General features: G+C 42.5%; 3 protein-coding genes across 5 annotated transcripts; 1 reads left to right on the top strand and 2 right to left on the bottom strand.

The window, feature by feature from the left end:
* Positions 1-5,394: 5,394 nt before the first annotated feature.
* gtf2e1 (general transcription factor IIE, polypeptide 1, alpha) lies at positions 5,395-13,349 on the bottom strand. 3 transcript variants are annotated; one of them, XM_068738260.1, is made up of 6 exons: positions 13,332-13,349; positions 11,706-11,998; positions 11,264-11,421; positions 7,677-7,872; positions 7,109-7,344; positions 5,395-6,212 (listed from the first exon to the last, which is right to left on the bottom strand). In XM_068738260.1, the coding sequence occupies exons 2-6, from the start codon at positions 11,993-11,995 to the stop codon at positions 5,761-5,763; spliced, it is 1,332 nt and encodes a 443-aa protein (XP_068594361.1). In that variant the 5' UTR covers positions 11,996-11,998; positions 13,332-13,349; the 3' UTR covers positions 5,395-5,760. The 3 variants fall into 3 exon arrangements, with proteins under 3 accessions (XP_068594361.1, XP_068594345.1, XP_068594352.1); XM_068738244.1 differs by lacking the exon at positions 13,332-13,349 and adding an exon at positions 12,637-12,803 and having other exon boundaries at positions 11,706-12,001; XM_068738251.1 differs by lacking the exon at positions 13,332-13,349 and adding an exon at positions 12,637-12,803.
* On the top strand, positions 12,991-16,532 carry rabl3 (RAB, member of RAS oncogene family-like 3). Its single transcript, XM_068738283.1, has 8 exons — positions 12,991-13,057; positions 13,487-13,578; positions 14,029-14,158; positions 14,256-14,370; positions 14,582-14,732; positions 15,040-15,111; positions 15,604-15,642; positions 15,745-16,532. Exons 1-8 carry the CDS (start codon positions 13,012-13,014, stop codon positions 15,799-15,801), a joined length of 702 nt encoding a protein of 233 aa, XP_068594384.1. The 5' UTR covers positions 12,991-13,011; the 3' UTR covers positions 15,802-16,532.
* LOC137892866 (granzyme B(G,H)-like) lies at positions 16,031-18,176 on the bottom strand. Its single transcript, XM_068738272.1, is given in 5 exon segments — positions 16,031-16,444; positions 16,608-16,868; positions 17,165-17,303; positions 17,697-17,844; positions 18,056-18,176. Coding segments are annotated over 5 exon segments (768 nt in total). The 5' UTR covers positions 18,108-18,176; the 3' UTR covers positions 16,031-16,276.
* Positions 18,177-21,762: the final 3,586 nt, after the last annotated feature.

The raw sequence follows: 21,762 nt of genomic DNA, 5'->3' as shown, positions 1-21,762 counted from the left end.
GACTCGATGTTTTGACTTGATGGCTGAATCACTGTGTCATTAAGTCAAGTGTTAAAAGCCCCATCTTTTTTTCTTCCCTTAAACGGATTGGAGCCCTGGCTTAATGTGAACACACTTTAGAGATGAATGAGTCACACACTAATAAATACTTTCTCTCCTGAGGGGCCTTGGAAGTTTCATTTTGCCAGGAGACAGAGACGAGGCTTTTGTTTGGTGGCATAGAAACAAGTCCCTCTGTTGGGCAGCAGTTGGCATATTGAGGAGGTGACGTCAGCGCCGCAGACTCCTGGGACTTTTCCCGTAGGGCCTGGAGGTGGGTGGAAGAGGAGGAGGTGTGAAGCCCAGACAATGGAAAAGAAACGAGAAAATTAAATCACGGAGACACTTATTCACAGTAAAATATATATTACAGGGCCTATTTCTTTTGCATTTCATGGCCAAAGACAAACGAACAGGATGGAATTAATAATAAGCTGTTGCGGAAGCGCCGAGCTGAAATTCACTTGGCTTAAGGTACAGGAACAGTGACGCATCGTGATGAACAAAAGCACGTGGAGGAAGAGAAATGCAGCAGTTTCATCACTGCTCATTACATGGACACACTGTTAGTTCATTTTGTCCTTTCTCTGTTGAATATTTGAATGGGTCTGAGTGCGTTTTGAGCGTTTTATGTGTTGCTTTACAATGGACTGTTAAAAAGAATAAAAAAAAATAGAATCTGTATCCTATTACTAAAATATGCTCACCCCTCAGTTTCTCTACAAACGGAGACTAAATAAAATGTATCCATACGTCCATTCTGACACTGTGTAAAAGGGAAATTCCACAAACACTGAGCTGTGCTATAACACTAGGTACAATGCTGCTATAATGTACACAAGAAACATGATGAATGTCAACACCAAGTCTAGGTAAGGAGGCCTGTACTGTGTGTCGGACCGAAATAGACACACCTCCTCAGATGCATTACTGTCCTTGGCTTGTGAGGATGAGTGCGGGGACTCTCATGAATAAATAAGGTGAATAATGGTTGTTCTCTTCAAAGTGGATGTGAAATGCTTGCACAAAAGGTTAACGGCTTCTAAATAAGGACGAATGTTTGTCGTGGTTGCTGTGATGGGTGCTCAACATAGTCTTCAGCAGCAGAACCCCCTCTGAAGTCCAGCCTTGCATGTACTCAGCAATATGCTGCCTGTTTATAAAGCTATTGTTGTTTTTCTTATTCTTGCAAACGTTTCTTTACTGACCATCTTCTCTTTCTTTTATGGTAAGATTTAAAAACAGAAATGATGAAATGGCTGACACTTTAAGAGCATGCAATAAGTGCAATAATAGTGCCCACCTTTACTGTTGGCTCTGTCAGGACTGTTGCCGTTGTTTGTACTGTTAGCGCTATTAGCACCGTTAGCTGCGAGCCGCCGGCTCAGCCCTCGCCATGTTGAGAGCCGTGTGGAGGCAATCACATTTTTTAGTTAGCACCTTTAAGCTAAAAGTCCTCAATGACCAAGTCAAATATAGAAATACACTGGAAGACTTGTAAAAAGCTTAAGTGCAAGGTAGAGCAATTGTCCCAGATGTTTCATTTTAGAGTGGGTATGTCCCCACACAGCATTCAGCATTGATGCAGCTGCAGTGCGTTCCAGCTGTACCAGTGCCGTAAATGTTCTAATAAAGTGGTACGTAGAGTTCAATAGTGTTAAAAGAGAAATTTGAGCTTGCATGTGAAAACCTCTTTAATCTTAAAATGTCTTCACCTGCACGTCCCAACGCTCATGAAGATTAATGAATGGATAAGTGGACAGATTAGATTGTCTCAACTTCTTATGAGATGTCAGATTTCAAAGAAAACGATGAAAGAGGATTGCAGACTGAATGACAGACCGACAAACAGGGTCGATCATTGAGTCATTAATCTTCGGGCTTCATTGGATGAAGAGCGACAGAGACACCTCCAAGCAATCGATCCTTCTGTAATCTTCTCAGGCAAACCTCGCGAAGCATCAGTCATACAACTGCCTTTTGAGAGTCTCCGCCCACACACACACACACACACACACACACACACACACACACACACACACACACACACACACACACACACACACACACACACACACACACACACACAAAACTGTTATACACCACACCCTTCCAAATCCTGTCCCGGTGAAATTCCGCTCGCTCCCTGGAGGTCAACCTTAACTCCGCCTCTATTCAATTATTCTCTTTCTTTCGCAGACAAATGAGCTCACATGCATTTATGAATATCAGTAGACATTAACTCAGAGAGGAAAAACACAACAATGAAGGCGTCCACAGGAGAGAGCTGACGTTAAACTTTGGTATTTAAGTTTAAATTCATTAACGCACATGAACCTATTAGCACCTCTCACTAACGCCATATCTGATCTTCAAGGTCCCATGAATTTATACAGCTTTCAGATTCCCGACTGAGTTCTGTTCGCCCTCCTAACCCAGCCTATCTCCCCACACTCAGGCTTGCCTTGGCAGATCAATAGCACAGCATGAGGTTAGGTTTTAATTGAGCTGTCTGGAAGGGTGGGATATGTTTTAATGAGGCCAGGTCCTGTTTTCATCCTGACCTTTGAGGCTCTGCCCTACAGGTGTCCATCCTCTAACTTAAAAGGAATATATGGACTTGTAGGGCGCCAGAGGTGTCAGGCCTCACCAAGCTTCTCTGCAGAGCTTGACATTTTCACCATCTAATGCGCCCATAGATTATTTTTTTTTTTCCATATATACACAGGATTTGGTGTACCTATCACCAGTGCTACCCTCCAGCATGATGAACAGGATGTCCTGCGGTCACATATAAATGATATATAATATAATGGTGCAACCGTATCTGCTATTTTTCAGGCAATTGTCTCGTAGCGAAGCTGCTTTGAATTCATCTTTGGCCTTTGGAGTAGTTACCTACTTACACTGCACACATGGAGAAACATTAGCATTCATTTGCAACCATCAGGCCACATGTTCACCAATCACCACCCACTTGCCTGTCTGCCTTTGGAAATGGGCAGGTATAGCATACACGCTCATCAGAGCCTTTTTGCTAGATAAGGTTGTTGGTGTGAGAACATACGGTACATTTAAAACCAAAAACAAGAGCTAAAAGAGGCTAAAACCTCAGTGGAGCCATCAGGTGTTCACTCTCAATGATTTCAGATTTTTAGAAACACCTTTCATGTCCCAGTCTGATTGTACATGGCTACGACTGAGGTGTGACATAGCATATGATTTCATCTTTCACAGCCCAGCTCTGGTGCAGACTTGATGTGATAATGGATACCACTTCAGACATGTTACAGTTCCTCTATGACGGACGTCCGCAAGTCTGGAGGGCTGATAACTGAGGTTCAAGAAAACACATTTTATTGTATGCGACCACGAAACATAAATTGAACTTACGTGATACACGTAATACTGTGTATCTACTGAGCAGATGTTTATTGACATTGCAGCCATACATGCTCTTGAGGAAAGAAACCCTTTTAGTGTTTATGGACTTACCTTCAGCGCCCCTCCTCCCCATCAGCGCTCACGTTCGCTTCATGTTTGAAGTGAACGGCTGCGACATACAGCGGACCGAGACTTCTGTTTCACAATGTTGGGGACTTTTTTTAAAAGTCAGCTCTTTATGTATTGTTCATTGAATTACACTGCAATTTATAGGAAGAACACAAAAAAAACAGTTTACATTAGGCGAGTGAAAAGGGTGTATATGTGAAGCTAGAGCACAAGATAATCACACACTAGAGTTGTGAAGATTAATGTGAAATGGTTACAGCCAATGATTGGTTTTATAAAAATAAAATTTTTTTTTAAAAAAAATCTGGTAAATTTTGCTCAAAAAGGAGAGAGAGAGAGAGAGAGAGAGAGAGAGAGAGAGAGAGAGAGAGAGAGAGAGAGAGAGAGAGAGAGAGAGAGAGAGAGAGACTTCAGCAGGTGTAACATTTAACATTGTATTTGAAAAGGACGGTTTTCTGGGTTCAGACTCTGGATTAGAGGTGAAATTGCCCCCCCCCCCCCATTATGAAAAGGTGACCCAGTGCCGTGGGTTACCGAGGTTACATCAGTCATTATTTGGAAAGCCACATAACTAAAATACCCTAAATCCAGCTGGAGCACATCTAGAGTGTGTTTGGCCCGTAGGGACCGCCTCAGTGAACGACTGTCATCATGTGACCAGACAGGACAGGAATGGTCTCACTGGGAGGAAACCAATGGATGGAATGCATGTCAGCCTGTTAATCTGGCCCTGGATGTTTTCCTTCAATTCCTCCCGAAACAAGCTTCCACACATAGAACATGTCTATCGTCTTGATTATGCCATCTACCTCTATAGATGGCACCATCTAATAGCTGCAGCATCTAATAGCTGCAGCATCTAATAGCTGCAGCATCCTTGATTACAGACTGACGAGTCTGACACGATTCGGATACGCATCAGATGCAACGGGTAGTATTTGTGTCATAATTTTTTTTTTTTTTTATATGAAATGTGTTTTCAATGGTAACTCAAACCCTGTAGCACCACCATCTGAATGGCAAATATGTGTCAGTGGTAGCAGTAATATTCCTGCACATTATATTTTATGATACGTGAAACATTACTTTGTCTAACTGCTGCTGTATAAGAAAGGCATTGTAACACACAAATAGTGAAAAAACATTTAAAGAAATTAAAAGAAATGTATTATCATGAGGCTAATATAATTAAAAAATCTAAATGACGCACTCCTCGTTTCTTCATGGTTTACATATCTTTTGCTGCTTAGATGGATTGATATGAACGCTCATTTAAAATGGTAGAAACTCATAATAACAGATCTAACGTCGGTCCATGTTGTAGCATGGAGTCATATCCATGACCATTGAGGCCCTCCTGTAAACAGCTTTGGGGTATAACTGAGTGTTGGTATAATTCCAAACACTAACTAGAGTCTGTGTTGTTCACTATGGGAGAAGACAGATGTCACAGTGCCCCCTTACTTTCACATTCTGAACTGCTTGTAAGTGTATGTGCTGGTTGTGTCTACGTATGCGTGTCCAGTCATATTGCTGTACTGCAGTGTTTTTTAATTATTACACATCGTTCAGAGTAACACATGTTTTACTGTAGACCGCTACAGTTCACCCATATCCTCTCGCTTCTCTTGTAGCTTTTAAATCCGGTCTGATCTGAAAAAGAGACAAGACTACACCCAACGCCCAGCAGCAGCAGCAGCAGCAGCAGCAGCAGCTTCCATCCTTCAGTGCTGGACTGCTAACAGACAGCTGAGTTGATTCCATTTGAAGCATATCTGGCCAGTCAGATGCATGAGAGAAGCATGACTGGACAACGCGTTTAAAACATAACCGGAGTAGACAGCCTGTTAGTCCGTTTTATTTTCATTTCAGATGAACAAAAAACAAACAGATTGGCACTCAGTGCAAAAACTGCCGGCCAGCTCCCTTCTGGGCTGACGACTGAGAATAAAAAAAAAAAAAAATACTGGAGGACAGAATACTAAAGGTATGGTCACCTGGGCAACACAGTCAGAGCGTGTCATTGGTTCTTATAACGCAAGAGCCTAAAGCCGACTGTAAATACTTCTTGAGAAGTCGTGTCCACAAACATTTCCTCAGACGTCATCACTGACAGCGTGAGACAGCAGAAGTATACTTTGGGGAACTCATCAACTTGTTGTTAATGAGTGTGTAAATGTATGTGTGTGTGTGTGTGTGTGTGTGTGTTCAGAAGTACATGTCCTGGAAGAGGTTTTGTCCCATTTCAATGTAGGCCTCCTTCTCCTGCGCAGACATTTGCTCCACCAGCTCCGGCCTCTGGCTCACCTCCCGGTAGGAGAACTGCCTGCCTCCGACCATCACCATCGGCTCGTCCCCCACCTCCTCAAACTCGTCGTCGTCCTCTTCCTCCTCCTGCGCGCCCCGATGAGCGGCTGCGGCGGCGGGGGGAACCGAGAGAGAGTCGTCTTCCGATTCGCTGGTGTCGCTCTCGGAGTCGCTGGCGTTAGCTTTGGAGGAGGAGAGCCCCTTGGTAGCGGCGCTCGCTCCGCCTCCACCTGTTGCTGCCGCACCTCTCTTCTCGTGGATGAGCAGGGCGCGCATCACTTCCTCATTTTCATCTGCCTGACCTATTCCGTGACCTGCTGCTCCGTCCTGGGCTACGGGTGCATCGTCTCCACCTGGGGAAAACAAAACAATTGCTTATTCAAAAATAGAAATACATTCACTTCCTGAAATCACTTCTTGTTACTTCTTCTGGAACTTATAGAACATTACGAAACAATGCTAAGACACAGTAGGCCCGTCTAGGCTCCAGCTCATTTACGATTCCTTTAGCATACTTCATGTACACCACGTCATCTTCGGATGTCATGTCTGTTTCCGGGCCTTTCATTACAGACAGATCCACAGAGACCACACAGGATATTCAGAAGGCATAATTTTTGCAATTTCCACAGAATAGATTTTATTAATGAGAAATTCTTGCTCAGCCATGCACTAATCAAGCCTGTGATTATCTCAATTAAGCAATTACGGTTCAATGGGAGTCTGGCCAGGCCTGATTGCTGCATGCCCTTGGGTGGAGAAACAATGTTAGAGTAAGATAGCCTCTCTGATAACCTGGGTTGACCTCTGGTCGCTCCGGTTTGACTGCAAAGAGAACAGGGATAGGAACTTCAGGTCACAGAGGAGCAGTGGGTCTGGATTGGGCTCGTCTTTGTCCGTGCGATCATCACCTTACTACTGGAAAACCCAGTGCATTCAGCAAGGCAATAGAATGTATAGATGACGACAGGAGTGGGAGGGAATTTAATGTCTTTGAATTACTGACATTTACATTTTTTTGAGGCATCGAGATGAACACATATTAGTATATTAGAGCATAAATTATTTATGGAAGATGATTTTAGCCAATATGGCAGAGGGTGCATGCAAAATTATACAATTCTTCAAATTTCAACTCTGAAAAAGTGTCTGATGTTAATTTTTCTACCTTCTGCCATCAGAATAGTGTGAAATCTACATATTGACTGGTTAGCGCTTGATGCGTGTTTTGACAGAGCATCTCACTTACTGTTCTTGATGATGTCGGGCTCGCTGTAAGCACCCTGCACGGTGCTCTGGGTCAGCCACACGGGCCTCTCCTTCGGTGCCTTGCCTTCATTGGCCTGCTTCAGCTGGTCTTCCTGCTCCTCCATGCTGATAACCACGTTCTGGGTGTACATGTCAGCGTAAGTCGAGCCTTTGTTCGACCAGGCTTCGCGGTGCGGGCCTAAGTGCGCTCCGGCTGCTGCTGCAGCACGTTCACGGCTAGAGGAAAGATTCAGTGAACATCCTTAAGTTTAAACATGAAACATTGAGTGTGTGTGTGTGTGTGTGTGTGTGTGTGTGTGTGTGTGTGTGTGTGTGTGTGTGTGTGTAAGCTAAATATACTTCATTCCTGTGTAATAGAATTGAATTCCCTTGTTGCACAGAAAAAAAAATGAAGTTGAGCCAATATCGCTTGAGGCCATTATTGCAGTTGACAGAGGTGAACACCCCATTTGTTGTCAGTGAAAATGCTGACTCGTGAGGACTGGCTGACTGAGGGGAGTAGGTATTTAGAAGTAGCAGGCAGTGTGTGAGGTTTGTCAGAAGCTGACCTCTGTTTGAGGGCAGGGATCTCAGCGGGCTCCGGCTCCAGCAGATCCTGAGACAAGTTCACGTCTTCGGTCTCACGCAGCAGCGCATAGATGGGCTCGATCTGCTCATTGAAGCGGGCCACCAGCGTCCTGCCGTCAGGACAGACAGACGCGTCCTCCTCTACCTCCGTCTGGCAGAAGGTGCATCGAAATGTACCTATGGGTGAAGACAGAAATGTGTTTACAATAACAACAACGGGGGGATGTTCTGGTTACTTACCTGACCAAAGCACACACCGTGTTACCCACAGCCTTGGGACATGCCTGCAGGGCACTGCTTTGGATTCCAGCCCAAAGCCGCAGGCTGTAAACCAACTTTGCAAAAAAAAAAACTACTTGCAGAGATTTAGCGTAGTTGGAAATGTGCTGTCAGTAAAAGTGACCAGACTAGCATGACTCTAGATACAGATAACCGGATAGTCATGAGTACTTCCTCACTGAGCGGTTGCCCTTTAATCTTTAGACGTACTCTATATGTTTATTATTGAGGTTAAAGGTGTGCAACAATGCACCACTGCTCTATTTGCTGTGATTTGAGGGTTCTACTACATGCCCACTATTATGATCGACAAAGCAATCCTACGATACCTCACTTCCACTTACCATTTAGTATATATAGCTAATAGCTGCACTTCTACCCAAGACAACAATGCCTCGCTGTTAATGACACTGCAGGCTGATCTCTCTCTCTCTCTCTCTCTCTCTCTCTCTCTCGGACCTGCTTCCTACCAGTAAGAGAAGGGCATGTTCGGCAACGTTGCATTTGTGTGTATATGAGAGAGAGAGAGAGAGAGAGAGAGAGAGAGAGAGAGAAAAGTGTGTGCACGGGATGAAAGAGAGGTCAGCGCACATGTGCTGCATGTGGAAGAAGAAGAAAGTAAGATTTTATGCACGACTAAAAAACAACTGTTTTTCAGCCAAAACGTTGAGTGGACCTACATGTCAGGTGGAGTTAGTAAACAAACAAACATGCATGTTCTAAAGAGAGGTGAGTGTACATTCACTTTACATGTGAACATTCAGAGTGCGAGGGTTTCCTTTGTGGGTCACAATGAGCTGGCAGACTAGTAATGTCACTTCCCATCGCTGTGAGGTAAAAGCGAGTGTTGCTTGCCCTGAAGAAGCCACCGGTCTATCAGACCACCACTGTGTGAGCTCCACGTTATCTTTTTGTCAGCCTCTGTCAGGGTGCAGGGTTACTGCCGCCACAGCCACATTTGATACCAGTGGAGATATGTTGAAACAAGAGACAAGTGCAAAAGGAATTGGCAAGATGCCGGGAAGACGCCGACGGCTCCAAAGCAGTAGCATGAAGCTGGGAACGAGAAGCTATCAAATGTATCATCCAGTGTGGCGTTATTGGGCGTTTTATTTCCTTCAATTAGTTTTGTGTTGCATATTGGGGCCCTGAACATATGAATATGCCCACATGCTTCTGTTTTTAATTCTAAAACAACCAGCAACACTTCAGCATGTTGTCTGAAGATCTGAGGAGCTGATGATAGTCATGCTCTTTATATCAGCATGCGTTAGAAAACTGGTCTCCTCGGGACATTGGGATGGCATTTCAGGATGCTGGCTGTTTTCTGTATTACACCAATTACAAAAGAGATCTCAAATTTAAATGTCAAGATTAATTTAACACCCTTGGAAAATCGTGCCTTTGTTGTCCTCCAGTGGTTTAACTCTTCACCTCGCTGCAGTTCAGAAACAGCTGGACTGCAGGACTTTGGTGACACGGCACGAGACCTTCTACCAGAATGGGCAGCAAAACCCTTCTCTTCAGCCTGGTGGCGTGTCTTCAACACTCATGCAGCACACTCTGCTCTTTGTTTCCTAGCGACGGTGTTGGCGGACTGGTAGTCAACATTCGGATTGGCAGACAATGAAAGCACGAGGCCTCGTTCTGACGGACTCGAGAATGAACGCTGTTTATGAATGAACACAGCCTAAGAGTGTGGAGCGTACATCACAAGCACAACATAAAGCAAATCTTTAACACCCCCATACCCAGACATTCTGGGAAGATAACTTGTAGGAAATGAAATGCGATGATACTCCACAGTCTTATACCCAGACCCTCTCACATAGCCAGGAGATGTGTTATTTGAATCAAGAGGAAACTGGAGAACTTAAATTAAAATTCAACAGAGAAAGCACTGGCGACTTAAGTAAGTTGGTCAAGTCTTAGTTATGTCAATCGACTTATGAATTGAGAAGCGTGTGTGAGTCTAGGTCTACTGCAACGCCGTGGTTATTTAGCTTTATTCGGCTTCTGCACGTCCACACCCATTCTCTGCCGAAGATGACGTGCTGGTTGCTTCTCTTACTCACTCGTCAGACACGTCATAATGGACGGCTCCTGGTGATAAGTGAGTGATGGGATGTCCATTTAGAAGCACGGTTCTGGACCGCTGCCGGCCCATATTGCGGCAGGACGAGAATCAGAGTACGACTGTGCTTCGGGAAGTCATTTCAAATACGCTTCACGGAAACATTTAGTTTGACCTAAGACAACCTAACCTAGGAAATCTAGGACATCTAAATGTAACCAAAACTCATCTAATAAAACAATTGCCAGATATTCAATTAATCAGTTTAAATTTGGGGTAAATAGCCACACTTGCAAATATATGGACTAGATTACTCATCACTTACTGATCAGGTGACATAGCTACACTGAATCTCATGCTTTTATTATGTTCTTCTTTATTATAATACTCTTCCTTCTTCTAAATCTTTTATTTTGGCTGGTAGCAAGAAGCCACAACCTGTAATGGGCTTCATCCCCAGGAACACAGGTGGCTTTAGATGCTCAGCCTCCTCTCCGGTCATAAACCTCGTCTTGTGCAAGTGATGTTCACGTCGACAGGTCTTCAGAGCACATCTCAGTCTTCTTTTAATCATCTACGATTGATTTTCCTTTCGAGCAAATACAACTGCTGGTCACGAGAGAGCAGTCGATGTTTTCTACAGAGACGGCCTCATTGTCAGGCAGCACTGTAATTGAACAGCGTTGGTCATGAAGAAACAACAACTAATAGCTTGATGGATCGGTGTTTTTAAACCTTTTCTGAGCCGCGGTACATTTTTTGCCACAAAAATGACACATTGTAGCATAATACAGCATATATGCTGACAAATTAAGGACACGTCTCTCAATGTGTTGATCCTTACTCGGTGTGAAACCTGGGCCTGTTTAGATGAACACAAAGCTGATGTGCTGGCAGAAACTGAAGAAAGGCAACACGAAGCTCTTCCTCAACAGCTCTCAGTCTCTGTTTTTAGTTTGTATAGCAGTCATGCTTGAAAAGCTCATCTCCAGGGCCCAGTTCAGAGTCTGCATTTTGACTTTTCAAATATTTCTCCATCGCCGTTCGTCTCGTCACCGCAACCTCTCTCGTGCATCATGTCATTCTACTGTCTTAAAATCAACAGTGTCCTTATTGTGCTACCTACTGCCACCCACTGGCATGGAAGAGTATTTCATTACTCTCTGGTGTGCACAGCGGTTGAAAATCAGTGTGCTAGATAATCAGATTGTTTACCTGTCATTGGGTCAAACAGCTGATTGGCCTCTAGATCCGTGAAGGTGGAGAAGCAGCAGGGGCACCGGAAGGAGGCTCGGTTGGTGGAGTCTCGCTCATCCGTCTCAATGCGCCGTCGCATATGATCCAATTTATACTTCACCACGTTTACCAAGACCCTAAAAAAAAAAAAAAAAAAAAAAGACAGGTCGGTAAAGCTTCATAGTATTCAAGATGTTGACATGGGCTGATAAAAGAAAAGCACAACCAAACACATAACTCTCGCCAGGCATTAAAAAGACAATGTCTTCTCTGTATAAAACAAAAATGAGTGTGGCATCAACTATCACTTACATGTAATTTAAATAGTAGTTTCTCAAGTTAAAGCACTAAATGTGTTGGCACATGGCAGACGAGCAAATGTTGCTTACTTTTTATGCAAACCATACAAGATAATAACCACCTGTAGTTGATGAAGTAGTAGTTGTGCCGTGTTGTCTTGCCATCGGGAGCCGTTTCCACTCTCATGCGACACTTCACAAACTTGTCTGCCTTCAGGGTGTTGAGCACCGATCGCAGTTGTTTACGATCAAACTTGAGCAGCTCCAGCATGTCCTCCTCACGTACACACGGGTTGCGGATGAGTACGTCCAGGGCCAAGGCATGTTCCACTCCATAGAAACCCCTTACCACCTGCTTGGCTAGCCGCTTCAGTGCAGCAGGAACCTCAGTCAGAACCTCTGGTTCTATCATCTTCTGCTGTGGGGAGGGGGAGGGAGAGAGAGAGAGAGAGAGAGAGGGGGGGGGGGGGGGGGGAGAGAGAGAGAGCGAGAGATGATAACTGTTGAGCGATTCTGAAGGGACGAGAAACATTAAAGGACATCAGAGAGTGGAAGAATTGAGTCTAAAGCTGCAGGTAGCATACCTTAACCACTCAACGCTTGGGGGGAATATTAGGTTAAATTTGGACGGAAATGAAAGATTGAACTACATGGATACTATTTGAAGGGAGTGAAGATCATATTTTGCGAATAATGTTCTTTCTCTCGCCTGTTAAGTTGCCTACTACTGGTGGACAACATTGACAGCTGTACTGGTTGTTGGATAGTGGCAACTTAACTTATCTCACCGTTAGACAACTCAAACAAACCTATATCACAGTGACTAATGCAGCAAGTTAGCAGCGACCATAACTACTAGTAAGGGTATTATATTTAGCTAGTAACGTTAACGTTTAGGCCGCTTTACTTGGAAGCACTTTACACTATCTTAACATTTAGCGGACCAGCTCGCAGATGATGCCGTATGCTAACTAACGTTAGCTAAACTTAACGTTGCAGCCAACATGTAACAGATAGCTAACAAGTTAACACCAACCCTGCCCGATAACTTACTCTTTAACGGTATGTTCTACCAATACGACAAAGCCCCCGCTTCCTTAGGTCATCGCCGACTTTGTGTCTAACAAACGCAGCTTAAGCTCACTAGAAGCATTTGTACTTCTGGATATTTAAACTGCTTCAGGTTAGCTAGCATGCTTCATAATTTACTTGAGAAGTCAACCCCGGAAACAATACCAAAACCACAACAAAGGTTTACCAGTTGCACTCAATAGCCAATAGGAGCAAAGGATTGTTGATTGACATACATTTTGACGAATGGCTTTGCGTCTTTCTTATTTTCTTGGGAACCAATCAGACTGGAGGAATTATATTTGTGGGCGGAGTTTCCACTATTATCTTCCGGGACGTCGCTGTCTCAAAACAAGAATGGCTTCTCTTGACAGGGTAAAAGTACTAGTCTTAGGAGATTCCGGTAAGTTTCATACCATTCAGACTCTGACGTGAACTTGAAAGCATATTTGTTGATATACATATGTGTATATAAGATTACAACCCTTGTAATCTTTAACTGGGACGTCAAGCTCTTGCCAAAAGTATGTAGTAACGTTAGTTACTCTGTAAACCTGCATTCGTTGTCGAGTCTAATGGTGAATTCGGAATAAAGGTGGACCGGCAAATGCCGAATTGTGACATAAAGATATTTTCTGATCAAGCTTTGATAGAAACTGAGGATCTGTTACACTGACCTGTTTCTACAACGGAGGCGTGAGTCATATACAAACCACGTCTTCATTGTCTTGCAATCAGCAGCAGTAACTGTATACCATCGCATCAAGACTGAAAAGAGTTTATACTGATCCCATCACAACTGTAAGTCATCCACCCACGTTATCTGTTGCAGGGGTGGGAAAGTCCTCCTTGGTCCATCTGCTGTGCCAGAATCAGGTGTTAGGAAATCCCTCGTGGACGGTTGGTTGCTCTGTGGATGTTCGGGTAAGCAGGTTGAACACCTAATGTACAAAGGTCGATTGAGATAAAAAAAAAAAAAAAAAAAAAACTCCAAATGCAGAACGGATCATTTCAGAATAATGTATTTTATATTGGTGGATTATAATAATTCGTGCATTCATCTGTGTGTCACTTTAATGTTGCAGCTGGTAAAGGTGGAGCTAATTTTACTGAACCTAGACGCCTAAATGACGCATCATAATGTATTTGTTGTTTGTATTATTCATCTCAATCTGAAGTACAATATTTTCCTCTGAATTGTAGTGGAGTAGAAGAATAAAGTAGCAAAAAAATAGACAGTACAAGTACCTGAACATTGTATTTAACTACAGTATTTGAGTAAATGCATTTAGTTACTTTTGTCAGAGCAGTCACGTGTTACAGATGCTTAGAGGACAAAATAGTTGAAGGTTTAAAATCACTGTTCTACTCCAGGTCCAAGACTATAAGGAGGGAACCCCGGAGGAGAAAACCTACTACATTGAACTCTGGGATGTCGGAGGATCTCTTGGCAGTGCCAGCAGTATCAAAAGCACCAGAGCTGTCTTTTACAATTCAGTTAATGGTAAAGATGATTTTATATAAGAGTATTTAAGGAAATCTGGAGTCATCAGGGTTGCTGATATTTAGTTCTGTCATTTTCTTCTCTTTTCTTTTCCCAGGAATTATGTTGGTACACGATCTAACAAATAAGAAATCGTCTCAGAATCTCTACCGCTGGTCACTGGAAGCTTTAAACAAGGATTCTTCTCCAACAGGAGTTATCGTCTCAAATGGGTGAGTAGACGTGTCATGGTGTTGTTTGTTTTCATGGGGTTTAACATATTTATTTATATATATATATATATATATATACACACACACACACACACACACACACACACACACACACACACACACACACACACACACACACACACTGACACAGAGATATTACATTGTGAGTTTAAATGTTGGATCCTGAGGTCCTGTTGTTTCCTCCCTGCAGTGACTACGACAGAGAGCAGTTTGCTGAGAACTCGGTGCCTTTGTTGCTGATTGGCACCAAGTTTGACCAGATCGCAGAGACCAAACGCAATGAAGTTCTCACACGGACGGCCTTCCTGTCTGAAGACTTCAACGCAGAGGAGATCAATCTCGTACGTCATCTTTTTAATTCCTAAAGGCTCTGATCTTCAGCCCATTTTAAATGTAATCTCTAACATTACTGGCTTCATCTATGTGTTAAAATGGTATTCAAACATAGGTCTCTGTTACAGAAATGTTCCGCAAAAACATTGTTAGACTATAAAAACACCATTTTAAATATAGCTGCACCACAGTGGCAGCAAGAAAGACATATGACATCAGAGCAATTTGCAAGAAGCTACAATCACAAACACATTCTACACACGCAGAGTACATTTCTCTGAGGTTTGTGGCTGAAGTGCTGTTTTGTTTTTGCAGGACTGCACCAACCCGAGATACCTCGCTGCAGGCACATCCAATGCAGTGAAACTTAGCAGGTTCTTTGACAAGGTGAGGAACCCACAGTTTGTGTGTGTGTGTGTGTGTGTGTGTGTGTGTGTGTGTGTGTGTGTGTGTGTGTGTGTGTGTGTGTGTGTGTGTGTGTGTGTGTGTGTGTGTGTGTGCGCGCGCGCGCGTAATTCCTTTTTGTTGGTAAATTGACTATTACAGTATCTAACATTTCAAACAACTTTGACTTTGTCATGTAGGCCTAGTTGTTTTTTTACATTAAAATTCTCTGGTTTTTTTAAGATTAATATATAAACAGTAATTACCAATGTTATGACATTATGTATGATGTATGGATACTTGATAGACAGCAGTAAGAAAATGATGTAATTTCTTGTGTTGTACCCAATGTTGAACTCGTGTCTGACTTTGAGTTGATATGACAGAAGGGTAACTTCTAACTTTAGTCTTTTTAGTGCAAAGTTGCCTGTTTCAATGTACATATGGGTATGTGAGTTTTGTATTTAAATCGGTCTCAACCTCTCTCCTTAACAGGTAATAGAGAAGAGATATTTCACAAGAGACCCGAGTCAGGTGAGTTTTACATTTACAGCCTTTAATTCTGTGTCGGTGATAAGAATTCAGTTTGTGACTGTTCCCTTTTCAAACCGCACATCTCTTTCACTTTCTGTGCAGATGGCGGGTTTCACCGACAGAAAACGGTTCAACTTCAAAAGTTTGCACTATGACTGACGATGGCTGTGGTCTGTGGTGTGGTTTGGAAGCAATGCCTCTGAGCTTTAACACCGCAAGCAAACCATCACACTGGCGTACTTTCCACCCCCTTTGTCATCTGTTGTTATGTTTGTTAATGAATTATAATAATTTGATTACATTAAATATTATCAATAATTAATAGAATGACAAAGACACATATGTACATAGTTGACACAACTTTGCAAAAGGGAGTTAAGCACAAAAATCAAGCTTTATAGTAAGATGATTTATTGTAAAGGTAATAGGCACATGATATATATATGAACAGTGAGGATTTGTGTTAAATCACCAAGTTTTTAATTCCAATTCATTTGTCAGTTGTATTTTTTTTTTTTTTTCACATGCAAAACATTTGCTTCATGAATTGTTTTTCAAAACGAAGACCATTAATTCTCCAACTGTTTGCCATGTTCTTCAATAAGCATGTGAGGAAAGGACCGTATTGTTGGGCTCATGCAGCATTCCCCGATCCCTTCATCACTTTCTTAATCCATGGGAGAAAGGAATTGACTTTAGTGAAGACATGTGGATATTTGGGATTATTGCAATCAGCTCCCAGGGTGAAAGCTGTTATACCCTGAGGCTTACTGTTGCAGATAAGTGGTCCCCCGGAATCCCCCTAAGAAAAAGACAACAGACAGAGTTGATTAAATATAATGCAGAAAAAGATTTCATTTTTTGATGAATAAAATATACTGTTTTCTCCATGTTTTTCAGGATTATTGATGTATATAATGGTTGGTTACTTATTTGCTGTCCTGCTTCAAATTCTGTTCGATTACCTGGCAAACCCCTCCCCTCTTTTTGTCAAATTTGGTGCAGATCATGTGCTCAGAATTGAAGTATTGTTTCCATATATGTTTGCACTCATGGCTGAATTGCATTGTCTCCGTGGTCTCCCTCAGGACATTTGAGGACGGCTTATTGACAGCGGTTTGGCCCCAGCCAGCAACGGTACAGTTGATGTTGGCTGGGATTTTCTTCTCTTTCTTAGGTAGTCCGATGGCCGTCACGTACTTCGTCAGTCTGGCCTTGTTTTTTAACTGTGAAAGAGAACAGCGTATTTTATGAAACAGTTTAACCATCTGTCAGACATTTCCATGTGTGTTTATGTCCCCTTGAAGCAAGATTGAGTTTTGTTTTGTTTTATGTTGAGCAGTCCACACCCACATCCTTCAGTGCAAATGTGTGAAACCCCCGTGTGCAGCATAAACGAGACGTTGCAAAAAATGAAACTGACGATGGCGTCAACTTCAGCGCACAAAATACTTTGTGGAGACCTTATTTTACACACACACACACACGTTTTGAGATGATCTTTTACACAGTTTTAGTTTACCTTAAGCAACATGATATCATTATCGTATTCTCCAGTGAATTTCGGATGTTGATGGTATTCGGCCACTTCGATCCGTTGCTGACTTTTCTCTTTCTTGCTTATGTCATGTGCTCCAAGTACCACCATCATTGGCCGAGGTCTGACAAACAAGTGTTCAAGTAATGTCAAAATATTAAGTTGTACTCCACAATGATGCTTAGCACTTCACACTTTAAAAACATTGATGATAAAGTACAATGTCTTAGAAATACAAATTACTACAATATGTAAAAAGTGTCAATCATTAAGAACCCCTGACGGCAAATTTCATTGTCTTTTTCTCAACCCGGGTTATGACTAACATGTATTTGACATTCATACAACATTAAACGTTTTCAAATAAGAAACATTAAAAGTAATAACCAACACATCTTTGGAAATGACAAGTATGCAGCGAGGGGAATAAAACACTTTTTCAATACTAATAATTAACACCCATGAACTCGTTAATTGATCGTGACATAAAAAAACATTTTTTTCATACGGAACTCACTGTTTGCAGTGTGCTGCCGTTAAAACAAAGTCCTCCCGAATGAGCTTTCCGCCACATGAATGATTGTCGTCAAACTAGAGCGATGCCATGTAGGGCCTGGAATGAGGCTCTGTGACCTCCCCCCCAACTATGCCACTCTCAGAGGCCCCTTACATGGGGAGAGAAGGTACATTAATACACAGATTACAAAACTAATTGTTTTTTATTATTACAGAAAGAAAGAAGCTAAATCAAAGACTTTATTCTGACTTTCCAACCATTAAAAAGGCTTCTTAAAGATCATCTATGATCCCTGAAAAACGTCTGTTATTATATAGTCATGTCTCTACCGGCAATAAAGAAGTTTAGTCTCATCTTACCAGTGAGGGAGAGCAGCCCCAAGAAACTGATGACGCAGTATGTGTGGATCATGGTCGTCGTGATGAAGTCGAAGATGAACAGTGTGGCTGAAGTGCTCCCCTTGCCATCATTTGTAGTCAATGTTCTAACTCCCACTACGGAAACTTTGTGGGCAGGTGTCATTGCTGCACAGAAGAAATGAGATCACACCTTTTTTTTTTTTTTTACTGCAGCATGAGACCATCTAACATAGCTAGATAAAATCATACATTGTTGTTAATTCATCAATAATCTAAATGTGAAGCACTTCACTGAATTGTCCTTATGCCTCGACAAAAGAATAATTCATTTTGAAAAGACGTCTATAGAAAGTGTTAATAAACTAAGCTGTGACCAGGAGTTTAGGTCCTGCCTGCTGGTACCATCTTTATTTCCTGCCCCAAAAATCAGAAAGGTCCATATTTACTGTGGGCTATCACACATTTACCTCCTTGACTGCTTCTTATTTCATCATAGGCTACATTTCCTCTAAAGGAAGAGAGTTAAGGTAGATGCTAAATGGCCATGTGGAAACTGCGTATTAAGGCTACAGTAACCACAATGTGCACAAAGGTAGTCACACCTCACGCACTGAACTTCACACACACATAATGCTCTAATTTCTATCGCTTATGTATTTTCTCGGCCAAAATTTATTTTCATGGTGTTTTAAAAACAGACATGCATGTTAGCATCTTACTCTAAAGCTCACTGATTTTAAATTCCGTGTTAAGAGAGGCTATAAAGAGGCTAGATTAGAAGTCCATTTAAGCAGCTAATAATAGTCCTCAATTTATTTTTGTTTTTACTGCAGAAAATACCAGAGGATGTTGTGGTGTACTTGACCACAGCCTTGGTCTGGGGATGTAGATAAATGCTGTCTGATTAACTCTTCACACATGCCTTTTTGATAAGTTATCATAACTTGAATAGTATGAAACACATGAAGTCAAAAAGAGCAGCGATGGCTTTTCACGGTGGCGGGTATGCCTTAGTGTCTACTGACCACTAGATAGAGCTGTAGGCATTTTGTCTGTAGAAAATTCACCTGAAAGAAAATTAGCGGCCCAGTCCTCATGTAGCACACAGTACCTTCCTTCTGGCACTGTAACATGTTATTGTTTATGAGGAATGGTATTCCCATCCTATCCCAACCATCACAACTCCCAATAGTCTGTGTAAAGCGATACCTTCTACCAGGTTAACGATGGCAGGTCAGTGAATACACTTTTATTGTGAAGTTGAAGAGATTTGCCATTGTTATTGCTTATCGCTAAGTCTTATGGAGAACAACTTTTGTCTACCAGCATCTCAACTGACTTTTTAAAACATCTTTTGAATTATAGTCAGCAGCACGTAGAAAACGTTGTAGGCCATTCAAAGTTTCCATTGTGGCGCTGCTTCATTGTCTTTTCAGGAACAGTAATTTAATGTGAGTATTTCTAATGTGTTTGCAGGGTGGTTTGTTTGACCCTCACCCTTACATGTGTGAAGAATTGAAGTTTAGAAAGTATTCCTAGTATGTTTAATAGCACCCCTAGTGGTGGATATCTTATGTCAATGTTTATTTATAAGTTTTAAGCCAAAGGTATTATTATATAAAATGTCGTAACATGTTTAATTGTAGAAGTGTTAAACCATAAAAGCATAACCATTGAATATATTAAACTAAAGGCATAGTGTTGAGCCGTGAGGGAGAGACAGGGACCTTTTGAGATTCGTAAGCGACCATGTGAGAATGTGAGAAGGTGTGATCCAGCGGGGGAAGGGTACCTGCTGGCCAAAGGAAGATGACCACAGGACAATGGGCCATAGGCCAAGGGGAAGCGTATTGGATTTCAGCCAATCACAAAGCTGACAATGGACTTTTAAGTTTCAGGCGGGGACTTTAAAGAATAAGACATTGTTACCGAGGATTTCTCTTCAGTTCTCGTCGCTGGCCATCTTACAGAAAATCAGGCAGCTGGCCTGTTGGATGGGGGCGCGTTAACTCTGATCCGCGGAACATATTCTATCAATAGTGTACTTCAGTTTGTAATTGTATAGCTTCTGTTCGTTATTAAATATCTTTTGATTTGATTTTAACTTGGACCAGCTGATTTTTTGGCCCTGCTCTGCTGACAAAAGATGCAGCAGTAGGAGGCATGTGGCCTTCCTTTGTCTAAGAGAGAGAGTTGAGACCCTGCAGTTAAGCAGCGCAATACACAATACCTTAATGATCACATAAATGTTTGACGTGTGAGAAAATAATCTTCCTGCTTCCTTACAGTGCAGTCGCTTTGCTGCTTGCTCTTGCCTCTGCTTACATTTTCTTGCTTTGCTTCAAAAAAATTTCAAATTGCCAGATATATCACATATATCACTCTTCAACGTTTGAGTGGAGACAAATCCAGAAAGTCGTCGAGCTATATGGGTTGTTAGCTAATGCTGACTAGCAGCTAAGCTAAAGCTAAGTAGCAGCAAGATGCCTCCCTTCTCCACGGACGACTACCACAAACTCCTGCGGAAGACTGCAGTCTTGGAAATAAGAATCCACTGACTAGAAGTAAACGTGGAGGTAAATGGACCGTGTGGGAATGATACCACTTTACATTGGAAAAACACAAAACATTGGACAAACGCAAGTGAAGACACAGCTAACTAGCACCACCAGGCCTACCAAGAAACAGGAGAGAGCAAATAATGTATCCTCAAATGGTAGTCCTCCCTGGAACTCTCTCGGTGCAAAGCCGAAGAGAAAATCATACCCTCAGGATGTGGGAGGACGACTAACAGGAAGAGCCCAGCGCCCTGAGATTTGTGATGCGACTAGCTGGCCTGCACTAGTACACAGGCAGAACTCCTCCTCAACCCCTGCACTCAGACGGACAAAGCCAAGGACAGCTGAGAAAAGTAAAACCAGCAAAAAAACCTACACAACAACCAAGCCTACAACTTCAAAACAGATTTGCTCCATTGTCGCAGGATCCTAAATCTCCACCTGATGACCTGGATAAGCAGCAATCTTCTCAAAGCAGGGTAATAACTGAGAGTAAATGTGAGAGTAAAAGGCCACAGGGAACGCTAATGACTGGGCCTGAGACTCTGATTGTTGGTGACTATGCTGTAAAAGATGTCAGAACGATGTGCAGCAAGAATACCAAAATACTCTGCTTTCCGAAAGATACGGTCTCTAACATGAGAGACAAAATCCTGGACATCGTGGCTGACCATCTCACGGTGAAAAACATCATCGTGCATACAGGAAGCTGTGATATTGTGAAACAACAGTCTGAAGTTCTGAAGCGAGACTTTATTGTTCTGTTAAACACAGTCAGCTCTGTCCCTCCCCAGTACCTACTTCCACCCCCCAGACTCCATCCAGGTCCCTTTCCTCTCTCACACTCTCCCCATCCTCCCCCCACCTGGAGTTCACTGACCACATGAAAGAGCTGGTACCAACCACACTCCTCGCTCCACTCCTCGACGTACAGTTCCAGCCCCACCCCGCAACTGACTCTGACTCTCAATCTGACTCTCTCAATTCCTGTCCTGATAGTTTATAGAAAGGGAAAGGTGAGGCTGCGAGGAAACAATAGTAAACCTGCAAACATATCAAACTTAACATTCATTCCTCGACAGCCTGTCCAAATAAATTGGGCAAATAAAGCTTTAACCACATTAAACTTAGCTTTATTAAATGTCAGGT

The sequence above is a fragment of the Cebidichthys violaceus genome, unplaced genomic scaffold, assembly GCF_023349555.1.
Source record: "Cebidichthys violaceus isolate CVI_PGR_0920_01 unplaced genomic scaffold, fCebVio1.0.p SCAF_11, whole genome shotgun sequence".
Taxonomy (NCBI): domain Eukaryota; kingdom Metazoa; phylum Chordata; class Actinopteri; order Perciformes; family Stichaeidae; genus Cebidichthys; species Cebidichthys violaceus.
The sequence above is the reverse complement of the archived record's forward strand: the minus strand, read 5'-3'. Positions and strand labels throughout refer to the sequence as shown.